This window comes from Phyllopteryx taeniolatus, chromosome 17 (assembly GCF_024500385.1).
Source record: "Phyllopteryx taeniolatus isolate TA_2022b chromosome 17, UOR_Ptae_1.2, whole genome shotgun sequence".
Taxonomy (NCBI): Eukaryota; Metazoa; Chordata; class Actinopteri; order Syngnathiformes; family Syngnathidae; genus Phyllopteryx; species Phyllopteryx taeniolatus.
In genome coordinates, this window is record NC_084518.1 from 4431226 (window position 1) to 4447500 (window position 16275).

The 16275-nt window shown below is 43.6% G+C and overlaps 1 protein-coding gene across 14 annotated transcripts in view; it reads left to right on the forward strand.

Annotated features, from left to right (window-relative positions):
* auts2a (activator of transcription and developmental regulator AUTS2 a) overlaps window positions 1-16275 on the forward strand; it is a 324592-nt gene that overhangs the window by 294032 nt on the left and 14285 nt on the right. For all 14 annotated transcript variants that reach the window (XM_061751398.1, XM_061751395.1, XM_061751400.1 and 11 more), the window contains one exon: window positions 15878-16275. This exon is cut by the window's right edge and continues 173 nt beyond it. In XM_061751398.1, coding sequence (XP_061607382.1) covers window positions 15878-16275 — 398 coding nt within the window. The remainder of the gene's footprint in view (window positions 1-15877) is intronic.

Here is a 16275-nt window from a genome sequence, read left to right on the forward strand (position 1 = left end):
TTAGCACTTTTACCAGTAATATGGTAGGCATACTTGAATGTTATTTGAAGGACTTTATGTTGCTGTAATTGTATTTATTTTAATTATTTCCATGTTATTGCATTATTTGAACACTGGTTTTACTACCAAATATTTTAAATAGTATTTATTTGGCCACTGGATATTTGTGTTTTATTAAATTTTGTATGAATCTCTCATTCACGTTATTGTGCTGACTGTATAAAATGTTTTATAAATAAATGGAGAAGATATAAGAGAAAATTGCCATTCATGACATGCAATTTGAAGGAAAAATATTATATCTCAATACAGTGGTGCCCCGCGTACGCAGTGTTCGGCACCTGCGGATTCACCTATTTGCCGATATTTATTATTATTATTTTTTTAATGCAGTTATAATGGGCATCAATAATCTGCATATTTTCACTATTTGCGGTCCGGCTCAGTCGTTTCCCCACTGAATAGCAGGGCTCCACTCTATCTGTGTGTGTGTGTATATATAGTTATCGGGATACATAATTACCGATATCGGGTTGTAAAATGTTGTCCATAGCGCACAGCACTAGGCTAGGGTGTACACTCCCTTTTGGCCAAAGTCGGCTAAGACAGGCTCCAGCTCCCCATGACCCTGAACAGGAAAAGTGGTGAAGAAATTGGATGGATGGGAATGGCATTGTGACACTCCCATACACTGTTGTCGTCACTATTGCCAGTGATGTGATTGAATATGTTGGATCCGTAGTTTGTCTGTGCACCACCGCCGCAGGGATGTATTGTGTACAGAATGCAGCCCCACAGTTTTGTCTTTGCATTATTGGCACTGTTTGTGTTTTTTAGCAGTATTTAAGAACGTGGACCAAAAATGTTTATCTCCTCCCACAATTTTGACAAAGCAGTCGAGGTTTCATTGGGCTGCAACAGTTTAAGTGGTGTGTTGTTTGGGAGATTGCGTTCAATTGAAATTCAAAACCGCATTGATCTCATTTGATTTTAGCCCAAACATGAACACAAACAGTGAAGGATTATGAATAATTCAAAGAATAAATGAATAATTATGTAGAAAGACGACTACTTGAGAAAGGTAGCCGAATGAGTTAATCCATTCATTTTGAGACTGGAGGTCCAGTTATTGCCCACTTGACCGAAATCTGCTGACAGAAGATTTTGTTTAGACAGGATGCTTTGCAGGTCTGTTGGGCCTTTGCCTGCTGTCTTCAGCAGCACAAAGAGGTCATTCAGAGTGTGTTCCTCAAACGCAGAGGTTAGAGACTAACTAAATCCATCCATCTTAATGCATTTATTTCGGCACCAGGAGAGCTGCAGGGAGACTGTGTAAACACTCTCTATTTCCGACAAGCCACGGTAAACCCAAAGAGCCTGGAATCCATCAGGTCAAAATTAAAGGTCTCCATCCCAAACACAAACATTTAAATGGGCTGCACTCCAGCGATCAAAGTCAAAGGCCTTATGTTCTTCCCCCCCCCCCCCCCCCCCACCCCCATGTCTGCGTCTGTTTGTTTGCCAGTTAGGCTTGAAGGGCAGCAACTGTATGGGCTATACAAAAACAAATCTGTTGCATACTTTTTGGGTTGATCTAGGTAAAAGTATCTAAAAAATGAAATGATAAAAAAAAAAGATCTAGGTAAAGTACAAGTGCCAGTGCTACCTTGAATTACAAGTGCCCCAACTTATGAGTTTTTCAAGTTATGAGTCGTCGCTTGGTTGATTTTTTTTTTTTTTTTTTTTTTTTTTGCTTTGTGTTGTGTGACAAAATTGGTGTAATGAATGAGCTTCAGATATAATGCCATTAGAGTGAAGTGGGGGGGGGAGCACTACAGTCGCCGATGCAATTTCAGCCATTTAGTGACCAAGACAAACAGTCAAGCACACAAATATGAAAATGAAAACATACGCAAGGAGCTCACACACGCCAGCCCGGCTGACTCCAGGTTCCTGCCGTCAGTCACGAGGCCACACCTCCTTAAAGGCACACCAATACATGAATGGACTACAGTGGGTGTGTAACTTTCAGCTTAACGACACTTCATGACTCCTTTTTTGCTGTTTGATTAAGAACAAAAGTAGTAGACCTATAACATTGAGCATTGAGCTGCATACAATTCAATGGACACTTCATTAGGTACACGAGCATGATTGATGATATGCAGAAAGAACTGTTGAGTTTTTATTGACAGTTGAATTATTAGTATTATTATTAATTCCCATGAGAGTGAGAGACCATGTATATTGGAAAGATGATTTTAGTTTTGGTGATTGACGTGTATTGGAGATGCAGGATGTGGGCTGGAACAAAGCCTATATGGAATGGTAGGGAATGGAAAGTACGTCTCCCCTCATCCCAAGAGAAATCCTCCCCATCAGCATCACCAGTGACCACTGATCCAATGCGACATCAGCCACTCTCCTGCCAACTGTGCCGCATTAACAGGGTCAGCGCACCACACACCACTTATCGAGAGGCGGGCATTCCCACTGCTCACTGTTGGTGTGTTCAGGCCAATTATGCCTGTGTCAGTCTTAAGTCCCTGCGGCAATGGTGACATTGCCAAAGAGGGAACGAGAGCAGACCTCCTTAATGAGGCCTCATGGTGGCTGACGCATGTATACACATTCGCGTGTGCATGCCTAACAGCAGGACTTCTGGTCTCCGATGAGCCAATGTTCAGTCCTAATCTATCATGTGTCTCTGTGGTTGTCTTTTTCCCCTTGTCAAGTTCTTCAGCCTCCAGCCATTTACCTCTCACCGCCTCCCCGATTTTTCTTCTTACTTTTTTTTTTTTAGTTAAAGTGAGTGCTTTGGCCTCATGATGCCAGTTCAGGAAACACAATTGGGTGCTGCTGAATGATATCAGGGCATTGTCACAGACATGTTTAGCAGCTTCGCAAAGTCACTCTTTATCTTATCTCATTGTTACGGTTACACTCAAAATCACGCACTACGGCGAATAATGTGCGATTTGAATATGAAAAAAAATCCGCAATGCACTCAATCCACAATTGGTGAACCGCGATATAACGAGGGAATTTATTATTCATACATTTCTGGTGTCAAAGTTGTCCAATAGCAGTTGTTTCAGATCTTTTTTTTTATGAGATACTGCTCTTTAAAACATTAATGTGACATACACCATTTCTCAATGTATTGTATGTATAATGTATTCCACAGTTAATATTTTTGCTTCAAAAACATTAAATGATGAATGCACTTCCTGTAATCCCTAACAGTCAACAGTACACAAACAGATGCTTAGAGTGGTGTCTTACAGTTTGTAAAGCATTTTATAGAATAGGTCGAGTTAAACAGTCTTTTTTTCCCCCCCGTCAGCTTCCGTGGACCCAAAAGAGGGTCAGCGCTGTGGAAGTGAAAGTGTAAACATCCCCTTTTAAAGAGACAAAAAAGCTGAAAGAGAAAAGAGCACAAGGGCTCTGATCAGGATTGATGAAAGCAAGGATTTAATTGCTCCCACAAGAGAAGGGGTTATCTTTTCCCTCTGCCCCCCTCCTCTCCTTGTGCTCTCTGCGGTTCTCATAAATATGCAGGACAGAAATAAAGCTCTGATGAGCCTCAGGGCAGATTAGAGAGAACTACAGATCGGGATGGTGGTTTGTGAGCAGGACTTCACAGATCCTTTGCATGTGTTTCTGCTCTGTACATGCATAGCCTGGCTTTCATTTGCCTCAACCCACATTTTATTATGTTTCCACAAGCTACTCTTACATACAGACCCGGAGTGCAAGAAGTTGTGATAGGGGCTACACAGAGCTATAGGATAACATTGCCTCCTGGTGTTTTGATGTGATCTCAAGCTAGAGTGGGGTGCGGGTGGAGATAAATTGTCGTGTGTTGAGTAATAATAAAGGTCAATGTTGAAAGGTTTTCCTTTTTAAGTAAACAGTGTTCCGTTTTTTTCACCTTCATTGACTTCATCTTTCCTGGCGTGTTGCCGCATTTCTTCCCAAACCCATCAATGTCCATCGGGCTGTCACCATCTGCTAGAGATTAAGCTGCTCCTGGTGGGAGCTATTTGATTTCAGGGTTCCAGCATCAACTGTCGGGCTTGACTGTAAACACTTGTAGAAAAAAAACATCCCAAAAGGGATTGCATTTGTGGGCCTTTCAAGCCAAAAGCAAACAGTCAGTTATGTCTTTACACGCTGTATGTTTTGTGGAGCTGTCACCATATTGAGACTGGGGGTTGTGCTGGAGCATTTAATCCAGAAAGCCATGTTTGGAAGCGTTTTCCCTAAACTCTGCTAAGTCAGTGTGCCGTGTGGTTTTGTGATGTACGAATCCTCTAGCCATGCCTGACACTAGCCAGCTTGTCTGAGCCCTTGTTCTCCCTTGCTAGGAGGCCGTGGACAGAGGCTGCATTGTTCCAGTAACCTAAACCTCGACCAGCCGCTGCCCAAAGGGGGATATCAAGTTGTGTTCTCCCCACAATTTCACAATCCTCACTTAATCTCTGAGGCTTGACAAGAAAGCAGGGAGGCAGCTGACTGTTTAGATGGCGGGGCAGTTCAAATAAACAGCTAAAATCCCAACCAGCCTCCCTCAATCTTACCCCCTCCCAAAAAGTAATGCAGCCCCAAAGCCACGACTCGTCACACTCGAGTCTGCCGACAGCCCTTAGCTAATTTGAGGTGTTATTTTGAAAAGCACGTTGATGTGGCCGTGCTGAGGTTTCCACACGGAGAAGGCAAGCTCGGAGCAGAGGGCGAGTATGTAGGCTTGCTTCTCCCTTAATGTGAGTGCTGGGGTGGTTGCCACATTTTCGTGGGCAAAAGGAGGGAGGACTCAAAGTATGGAAAGGAAAAAGAGACGGGTGTTAAAAGGTCCTTCTCAGTGTGTCTTGCTAATCCAACGGCCGTGAAACCTGAGCATGGAGCTAATGGGACAACACTTGACATGCTCACAAACACGTGCACAAAAACACATCAGCTTCTTCTGCTGCTGAAGACTGAAGAAGCAAAAAGGCTACATGCAAATGGATACTCTGCCAGATCTTTGGATATTTGATCCACGCTGTCATGCTATTGGCACTCTGGTATGAGTTGCTCTTACAATCGACATAGGCGGTAAATTTAATCCTCGCGAGCTGCTTGAATGTGTGGTGTGGATGTGTAAAACCAGTTGGCTCCGTTTGAAAGCCAGCGAAAGAAGACTGAGACTGATGACTCTCTGGGGACGCATTTCTCTTTTTCCAGCCTTCCAAATGCTTTTCTCCCCGGCGAAATCACTGCGGTGTCAGCATGTCAGCTCAAGCTGTCACTCAACGTATTGCTGGAAGCCAGTTACACTCACTCTGCCTGATGGCTCACGAGAGGCAGGAAGGAGCTGGAGAGTGAGGGAAAGAAAGAAACTAGGCATTTTCTACATTCAACACACGAGATTAGCAGTGTGTCGACACCCTTTACTGCAATTGGAGGGACTCAAAAAATCTGGAAACTAAGGCTGCCTATCGCCTGAGAGGAAACAGCTGCAAAATTAGCCGTTCTTCCCCCGACCAATGGGCTGGTGTGATTCGGCCTTCTGGCTGCATGGAGCACAGGACCAGGCAGATGACATAGACCTGCAGTACATGCACCACAGCCAGAGTGGCATCGGACCTGTTGCCTGGTATTATTTTCCATGTATGCATGTTTGTCGAAGGAATGACGAGAGAAAACGAGGGTCACGGGCGATTGCGTTTAAGAGCAGGTGTTGTGTTTTTATGAGCATGTGAATGTAAATGCGACATGGCCATGTCTTGCGTTTGAGATTTGTTGGCTCAACAGACGACATATGTCATTGTTACGCACAGCCACCATAGTGACCAACAGGAAACACGTTGGTGCCTGCCAATGTGGTGTGAAATGATTAAGTTGTACTGGCATGCAGTTGGGAGTTTCAGTTTGTTTAAGTGCAACTAATAGCGCCTGCTATTAGAACGTACTGCCATATAACATAACAGCGGCAATGAGCAGGAGCAAAGGGTGCAAATAATGAGCAAACCTCATGAATGCAATATGTTTTACAGATTTTTTTGAGGAGGAATTAGATACGTTACAAAGCATTGTGTGTAACAGGAATTGAATTCTCTCGCGGCTGCTCGATTCCCATGTTCCTCCGCGTAACTGACAGCTTGCAGTTAGAACTGTGCTTCATAAGCGTGTCTCTTCGTTCACAGGTGCCATTGTCGGGGGTCCTTAGCCAAACATATGTTGTTTTTCACAATGCACACCCTGGCGCTATATACCAACTGGGGGCGTGGCTTTAGCGTCCTCCTTCACGCACCCTTCCCCGGTCCTCAGCCACCTCCGCTTTTCCTCTGTATAAGCAGCGTGTCGGCAGGAAATGCTCCCAGTCAGTCAAGCGGTCAAAAAAAGTAAAAAAAAAAAAAAAAAAAAGTCAAGCGGAGCGCTCATCATACAACATTTAGAGATGTTGGAACTCGGTGCACACATAAGGCGCGCCACATTATAAGGCGCCCCGTCCATTTTGGAGAAAATTTAAGACTTTTAAGTCCGCCTTATGGTCGTGAAAATACGGTAATCACGATTATTTTGATCACTATTGTAATCACGATTATTAATCAGGATTATTCATGTTAGGGTAAAATCTTTATTTTTATTGCACTACTTTTCAACAAACACTATGTCACAGTTTTCAGTGCGAAATGAATTTTTAAACAACAATAAATGTTAATAATAAAAAATGAATGTACCGCAGAAAATTCTACTTTACCAAGAGCTAACTGAATAAAAAAAAAAAATGCAATCAAGAACTGCAACTTAATGGAAGCAAATACAGTTAATCCATAAAGTGCAATAACATTAGTCTGCAATATAATGAATTGTCAAAGGCGGTACGTCTCCGTTGTTCTGCTTGACCATTGGTCAGTCGTGCATGGTCACGAACTGCAAAGAACTGCTGCCCTACCATAGACTCTCATTAAAAGTGTGACATGCGCAGGAGCTTCTCTCCAGCAAACAATTGGGCGACGATAGGGCAATGAGCCTTCCGTCAATGGAGCCAAGTCAGCCAACGTCACTTGCTTCTTCTTGCCGATAGACGATAGTGGCACTTATATTTATTTATAATGTATTTATTTTTCATCGCCCCCCACCCCCAGCAGAAAACACCACCAACCACCACTGGTGTAGAGTCTGGCAAAGTTGTAAGTCAAAAGCTGTTCCCCAACTGTCTATGTTACACATACTTCTCACTTCTCATCAGCGTTGTGAGAAATATCATCAGATGGTGTACAGTGTGTACATGTGACGTGTTGGGAGTCAAATAGTGCGACACAGCTGCCAGGTCTCTGGGTATAGATTTACACCAGCGTGGCAATGTTTGCCAGCCATTTGCAATGGCCAGAGTTGGGTCCTTGTTACATGCCGCTGTTATTTTAACACCGGAGTATGACTGCTTTAGATCTTTCAGTTGTGGTTGACAAGTGTTCCCCAGACGATGCTTCACACTGGGGGGTAAGTTGTTTGCCATGCCCGCCTGTGGATCCACACATTGTGGTGCTCACCTGTGCCAGCTTGCCTGTCATCGAGATCCTGCAATGTTCCTTGCAGCATGACCCACGTCTGTATGGAATACAAAGGCCTCTTTACCACAGTGCAATGAGAAAGCACACAAAAATTGAACAAAATTACAAGTGTGGTGTTACCGGCCCTAACAGGACACTTCACATTGTTAAACTTGTATAGTGTCCAGTAAAATGCACCTAAGAATGAAGACATGCAATAGGGATTTCAATTTGAATGCAATTCCTTGATCTATTATGAGGACATTTGAAAGAAAAGTTGAAAAGCCCTGCCAGAATCGAATGGAATTCTACCTCTCCCACTTTTTGCTAAGTTAAAATACTGTTAAAAGTTGATTAAAACATGAACAACTAGAAGGCTTTCTGCGCTGTGACAGAGCTCTGTTGCGAGGTGGATAAAGTGGTATAGTAGCTTAACAACAAGTACAGTTAGGTGCCATTTCTTCTTTACTTGTATAGTACAGTATATGTGACAATAGCAGCAAATTGTTCGTAACCGTTTGCTAGCACACACCAAATTTAGCTGGAAGATTGGGAACCTGCCAGCCGCCTTGTCCTTCACAATAGAAGGCCAAGCCTTTGGTATTGAACAACTTGACCTAGAGACCTGACCTTCGCCCCGTCAAATACCTTTGGGATAAACTTGAACGGAGAGAGACGCCCTAGCGTCAGTGTCTGACACAGTCCAAAATCATGTCAAATTGTATAGGTCTTAAGGAGAAACAAACTTCAATTTGTTTACATTTTCAGTTTTTGTATTGAGCAACGGCAAGTCCTCCCAATACGGGTATCCACATCGTATTTTCTCGAAAGGGGCTAAACCTGAGGACTTTGAAAATTGGATTGTCACTCCATTCTTATTTGCACATAGTGATACTGATTGTGCGAGTGGTTAGCAAATCTGCCTCACAGTTCTGTGGACTGGGGTTCAAATCCCGGTCCCGCCTGTGTGGAGTTTGCATGTTCTTCCCGTGCCTGCGTGGCTTTTCTTGGGCACTCCGGTTTCCTCTCACATCCCCAAAACAATTGCCCGTAGGTGTGAATGTTTGCGCGAATGGTCATTTGTTTATATGTGCCCTGTGATTGGCTGGCGACCAGTTCAGGGTGTACCCCACCTGTCGCCCGAAGATGGCTGGCGTAGGCTCCAGCACGCCCGCGACCCGCGTGAGAACAAAGCGGTACAGAAACTGGATGGATGGATACTGCTTGGGTGAACATTTAGGCCACTGTCAAAAGCAGCAGATTTAAAAAATGCATTTAGGAGCTTTCACTAAAGAGTAGCTGTAATCAGCGCTACTGCGGGTGAAAGAGTGTTGCCATTGCAGTAATTACTTCATTTTGACTCAGAGCACACTTGTCCATAACAGTAACTAATGGACGGTACTACGGTAGAAAATGTAGGCTCTGACATTTTAATGTTTTTTTCCCCCACTTTTGCACTCTTATTAATGGCAAACGTATATGTATGATATGTACTGTATATGTTGTCTGTGGTCAGGCAGCCACTTCTATGCAGCCTTGGACATATAACTTACTGTAAGAGGAGCTCAGAAATTTTGTTTTCCAGCCAAGTCTATCTTTAGAAGAGGTTAACATGATGTTACCATACTGCAAAACAATTTCTATAAATGCACTTTTGTTTCAGGATTTTGCGAAATCTTTACTATAGAACTACAGCAATTGTGAATTAACTGGCATATATGGTAATTTACAGGAATTAAGGTGAATAAATGGGAAATCGCCAAAATTCGAAGTTTATTTTCAAGGGAATTTAGATGTTGAAACAACAAATGAACAGCAACTACTCACATCCTACTCACATCCTACTCACAAATGAACAGCAACTGAAACATAGCCTATCGCCTTGTGTAATTTGTGTTTAATTGCTGTAAATATGGACATCACCGCTGCCCCCTATTGGAATTTTGCTCAATCATCACTTGTTATAACAGTGGTTTGTGTTACTGTGAGCTCAAATCAGCATGCTGAGATGTTCTCATTGAAAGACTGCACGTCAGACACTCCCAGGCGGAATATTTGGCCTGCTCCCTCTCCACCCCTGTCCCCCAAATGTTTTTTTTTCGGATAAGCTTCCCCCCTAGCCTCTCTCAGCCACCCCTGGGAGTCTAATACTAATAAAACATCTTGAGTCAAAGACCCTCCACATAGCGGGATGTCCAAGCTTTGTAATCCAACACGCCTCCCAGCTCTAGCATTAGAGAGCTGCTGACATGATAGCAAGTCTGGGAGGGCCAGCAGGGCAGTGTCCATCATTGCTGCACCTCAGTGCCCGGACCCCGTTCTGGGGCATTTTTTTTCGTACGCCTGTGTGCGCACCGAGAATGCAATGCAGTGGCACACTGGAGAAGAAGCGTCTTGCTCTCAGAACAGCTAATGCTGTTAAAGGCTTCTGAGATAAGGAAAGGGGGATAAGGGGCTAATAGTCTGGAGATTCCCCGAGAGGCTTTGGCTATGAGATCAGGGAGAAAGCTTCTGCAGATAATGTTACTGACACAGGATTTCAGCTTCTCTTGGAGCTGATATCACCGAGCATGAATGTATCGTTTAGCCACAGCATTGAAAATGTACGTAAAAAGTTGTACCTTTTAGCATGGCAGCCGACATAGTAATGAATCACTTCCACATTTGACATGTAAAGGCTCTTAAAAGCCATGCAGTGAGTCTACATTTAAGGAAATGAATGCCTCAGTGGACGTGCGGATTTGGGGCGACATGGACCCTCCCCCACTTTGGGCAGTAGAGAGGAGTATTTTAACATCAGGGGTCTCAGAACAACATCCAATCACAGCAACATGGGAGCCGAGCTCAGCTGTCAGCCACTAATATGAACTCCTGGGTATTCCACTCAGCTGGCAGACTCATCTCTGTGAATGTATCGACTCACACACGTTGAGTATTCATGCAAAGGTTCTAATTCAAAGCCTTTTTTAAGGGGACGTTTACACACCAAACTAGTCATTTGGATTTTTTTTTTTTGCCTTTCTGAAACATTTTCAACTTGTTTCCACAGACCTGCATAAATGCTGTTATATGTCGTTGTCAACTCCACTTTGTAGAAAGAAATGGCAATAAAGGACCGGCTGCTTATCATCTAGGAAAACTGTCATTTGAATATCATTTGTCAGTGTGACATTTGTAAGTAATGCACTGCTAGACTTTGCTAGTAAAGCGTTTTAAAATCAGTGTTGTTTTTTTACACTGATGTAATTGTGCATGCCCAGACTGAAATATTCGGTTTTTACAGGTGAGGACAAAGAAATAAGTGATTCTTGGGTCATGTGCATCATGATGTAGATGTGAGAGATTGTGAATCAATTATTAAATAAAGCCAGGGTAATGAAAAAAGTCAACAACTTGGAAGCGCAGCAGCCACTGGACAATCTGCGGCGCAGAATCCTGTGCCAACATAAGCGTGCCTAACACTCACTTTTATTAACTGGGGATAAACAAACTCTGATTATTTTTTGTTGAAAACAGTCCAACAATGGGCAAACTTCTGTGAATACACACAGCAAGCACACTAACGCAAATTGGCTGACCTTCATAATCACGTCCATGCAAGAACACGAGCGATATCAGGACCTGACAGAAATTAGCACCTGCTCGTACTCGTTCTCATCTGTGTGGGAAAGAGTTTTGGTCCTGCCATTAATGCAATTTCAGGGTTCATTAAGAACTAATAAACAAAGGCCAATCAATCCCTCAGCAAAGAGACCCCGGAGAACATATGCTGCTGTCTAAACTACTGTCAGGACTTGCAATTGAACCACATTATGGTGTCAAACACAATATGGAAGTAGTTTGCCAACTAAATGGTTTCCAGACAAGGCCCAAAAACGTTTTTAAAAACATTCTGCATAACAGGGGACTTGGAATTTATTCACTTTTTTTCCTGCCAAAATCCATAAGCCCTGTGAGAGTAAAGAAATAGATTGTAGTTCAAATGTACTGAGACATGCAGGATGGAATCTTCAGCAATGGCCGTGAATAATTTTTCACAGTGCAAGGACTATTAACTTTAACTTGACCAAACTGTCTTGGTCCCTCTGCTCATTGTTTCATTTTCATGCTGAGATGCAATCAATGAAGAAGCTAAAAAATATATTATTTTTCTTGACAGTTGTGCAAAAAGATGCAGAGTCCTCTAGCAATTAGAGCAGCTTGAAATGACTAATAGAACAATAGTCGGGTGCAATGACAATTGTGCAAAGGGCGCAGAGACTTCAAGAAATTGATGCAGTTTAACTAGCAGTGACTAGTAGTGTGATGATCTGGGACAATTTCGATTGTGCAAATGTTGCAGATTCTACTCAGGCACATGAGTGGCCAGTGTTGGGACCGACACAGATGTGACTACAACCTCAAGACAAAATTGGCAGCATGTTACAATGGAATTGTAAGTGAGCGGTTTAAGAAGTTAATGGCAAGAAGGAAGAAGCTGTTGGAATGTCTGCTTGTTTTAGTTCGGTAGCGCCAACCTGAGGGAATGAGCTGGAAGAGCTGGAGGAGCCGAGAGGATTTTGCACGCTCTTGTCTTAGTTCTGGCAGCGTGCAAGTCGTCAAGGAGGGTACCGACAATCTTTTCAGCAGTTTTGATTGTCCGTTGCAGGCGGAGTTTGCCCTGTTTTGTATATTTTTGGATTCCCGTCCACACCGACTCTACTGCCTCTCGGCTGTCAGTCAAAGCAGGGAATTATATTGTCAAATTTACAAGCATTCAACACAGGAATCCTGTGGCAAAAGTAGCCCGCTGTATATTTGATCCATACAGTATGCCGTCAGTATTTTTTTTCTAATCACGTTGAAACATGAGGCCAGTCAGCTATTTCAACTGTAAATACAACTGCCAGTCGACCCATGATCTTTGAAAGGCTCAACTGCAGCGATGGCCTCTGTCTGCAGTTCCTACATTAAGAACAATGGTAATGACCCAAATTTTTTATATGTTACTGTAATGGTTAATACACCAGTAAGTAGCCTGTTATAGTTGATTGTTTCCTGTTGCAAATGGTAAAACATTGCAGTGACAAAGGTGGTATCATGACAGAACATCTCAGCATTTCAATTTGCATTATTTGCAGTCGTCCGTACCCTAACTAATTTATAGAGCTTTAAATATGTAAAGTACTGTTAATCTATCTAAATTTTGATTCTCGGCTAAAGAATTGCCTGACTATGCTTACATAGTGCTTCACGAATAAAGCATTAAATAAAACACAGTTTGCACCATTACATTCTAAGATAATTTGCTGGTGAAGACCTTACAAAATTCGATTACTTAGATCATGTGTAACTTCAAATATATTACTGTTTATTGTGTTTCACAATTATAAATTACAAATTGGGATTTCTACGATGGCGCTGGACATTTGAGGTTTCCCTTATTTTTGCGGGGTATAACAAATGCCGCTAAATTTTCTGCAGGTCAAATGTGGTTAAGTGCATCAACAGCACAACAAATTCATTTTAGGACTTCTAAGATTTCATAGGTCAGTTTAGTCCTCCCATCCTGTTTGGGTGCAAACATGATAAAAGAGTGTATGAGTGGGAAAACCTGCGGGGCACTATTTAGAGGTAGAAATGGACGAGAAGCTGTGAAAGCAAAGCACTGAGGCTTATGATGTCGCACGGATCTTTCGAGGCATCAATTTGTCAAGATGTCTGCAAGGCAGAGTGTCAGTTGTCATGTCCACCCACCGTCACATGGAAGACAGACATTAGCGAAGCGGTTTTGGCTCAAGTTGCTAATGTATTTTTCAAAAGGACAGCTGCTGTCCTTCACGTCGCTCCCTTTAAAACACGATCGCTTATTTGTCAATCATTTATACAGGCTCAGCTATATCAAGTGAGGGCAATGAAATACGATAAGCTGGGTTTATCCCTCTCACGTTCTGCATCAGTAATTTACCGTTCCATAAGAATTATGTTTCACTTTTGCCACCCTTTATCTTTGGTGCACAATAAAGCACAAAGATTGTTTCAAATGATTGCATATCTGCTGACCTTGTTTGTCACTGGCCACATCACACACATTCGATGGCTTATTAACTTTAAATCGAACAACTCCAAATATCAGATGCAAATGGTCCCACTTTACAGTACTCTGTTTGTATGCCTCACGCACTTATCGCCAATTGCGAAGTAGAGAAATAAGCTTACTAAAGATTTCGGGACTTTAGCAAAATTAACTGAACTGTACTGCTTGGTGGAAACAAGGCTTGATGCAATTTCAACAGCATGATGTGGCTCACAATTGGCTATTGAGTTAACTATCTTAACCACTTGCTTGGTCTTTTGACAGTCTGACGCGCCTACCATACAAACCCTCACAAAGGCTCTTTTAACCAACTTCAGCTTCTGCCTCCCCCAAAGTCCTGCAAAAGCCTCATTCTTCTGTCTAACGCTCCACCGCCAACTGTGCACTAGTTGAAAATGCAATACCACTGAAATGTTGAGAAACACCAGTGAGCCAAGTGGGAATTGAGTTTATTTGTTTCCAGGGATAAAGAAGACCAACAAATGAACCCTTGTGGGAGGGGAAACTGCTGCACACTTCTCTTGTTCTTCCCTGCTTCCCTAGCCCTGGAGTCTTCATTACGGACAGAATAGACACCTTCTTTAAATTAGTGTGTTAGCACATTCTCAAAAAAAAAAACAACAACAAACATGGACCTCAAGGGGTTTGAAAGTGCAAGCAAGAGATTTGAAAATTGAGGATTTCCCCCTGTTTAAAGTTGTTTTCCAGCGATGTCTTGTTTTGACCGGGTATTGCATTTTTAAGTGGAATAGATTGATATAGATGCAGGAGAAACTGCATTTGCCAATGCAAATGAGGAGCAAACGGGGGTGTGCTTTGAGTACAGATGGCCACAAAACAGCTTGAGATGCCCTTTTCCATTTTGAAGTGGGGAGAAAAAAAATGAGTGACAAAACCACTTCAAGCTATCACAGTGTGTCTTTGTCTTGTGACAGATGTCCCAGTAATCTCTCGCACACGGCAGAAGATTCAAAGCCATAAACAGGGCTCCTTATGGGGAAAAAAAAATATCATCATTTATGGGAAGGTTGCAGTGTGTCCTTGGGTTAGATTTGGGGCTCCAAATGGATTTGTCCCTGGTTGTCATGGTAACACAGAGCTGAAAGTTGTCACGCCCCTCCCTCAGTTGGGGGCGCAGGGGTGAGCAGTGGCTCATTTGCACGAGTCTGGAAAAAAACAGGTTGATTTGTATCTTTTTATCCTTGACTGAAGACTGTCAAATATTCTATGAATACACATGGGAACTGTTTTAATTTGTGAACAAATTGCATCTTTGAAAGGAATCATGATTGTGTCTCCACAAAATGAGAACGATGGATGCGCCTGGGGCAGCTAACACTTTGCATTTCGATGCTAAGAGAAAGAGATGATGGAGGCGTTGCTTTGGCGCGTCCTGTTCCTGGTGGGGAATGGAAGGAGTTAGCGTGTCAGGGAGGAGGCCCGTTGTGATAGGCTGCACCCTCAGCTCACAACAACTGGGTTACTACTGCACCTCTTTGTCAGCTAAAGACTTAACAGGTTGGGCAAAGTGGGAGGAACCCCCCCCCCCGCCACTAGTCCTGCCACTGGCACTCCCTGAGGCCCACAGAGCGCTAATTACTGCTTGTGCATGCGCTGTCATCTCCCATGAGCCTCTGAAGCAACAAATCTGACTGCTGATGTGTGACGAAGCCTTCTGCTGGAGGAGATCCCCACAGACAAACACCCTGTACTCGCTGTTATTCTCTGTGACCTCCCACACGATGTCGTGGGCGGCACTTTTAGCAATGTCCCATCGAGGCGTTTTAAATAACGGTTCAGAATCGTAATTTTACCCCGGCTCGGGATGTAGCCTGCTAACTTAAAAGAGACGAACAAATATGATGGACGTGCTGCGATCCCACGCCCACACACACTTTTTTAATAGATCAATGTGTGGTCAAATGAGGCTTCCCCTCTATACGATGCAAATCGCACACGAAGCGCCCCCAACTGGCCAGGAGGTGAATCGATTTTCAATCCATATTGAATTGGGGGTATTGCGATCCATCAATTCGTCGATATTTTTTTAGCAACCCCTAAGCTGGATAGTACTGGAGCATTTTGATGAGTACCAAGTACTGTACACACGTACAGTAGCATAACTGATAACATTATCGGTGAAGGAAAATAATAATAATTAGATACACAGGCAGTTATAACATAAAAAAAATATTCAAATATCAATTATGTTCTTTCTTAAAGGGCCACCATTGAATTGTTTTCCTTTCTTCTTTTTACGCAGTTCCAGATTTTGGCATCAATGCGCTCTCCACCAATGGCAGCCAGGTGCCTCACGGCCCAGGCCTCCTCAAGGTGTCAGGCCTAGAGCGCAGTCAAGAGAGAAGCCAGGAGAGCTGTAGGGACCCCCAACCTCCTTCAGCAAGCACCCCTAGTCGTCCTCTGCCCCCCCAGTCCCCGCCCCTGCCCCCGCCTCAGCCACAGCCCCGATCTTTCCTCCCGAAGTCCCCATCCTCACGGAAGTCCCAGGCAGTCGGCTCTGCTCAGGCTCCGGCCTCCGATCATCCAGTCCCACTTTCAGAGGCTCCGCCCAGGCCTCAGACTCCCGCAGCCGTGCCTCTCGCCCAGGGCCGAAAGCACTCGCCGACCCCCCCTCCCCGGCCCCAGCACCACCCAGAACTG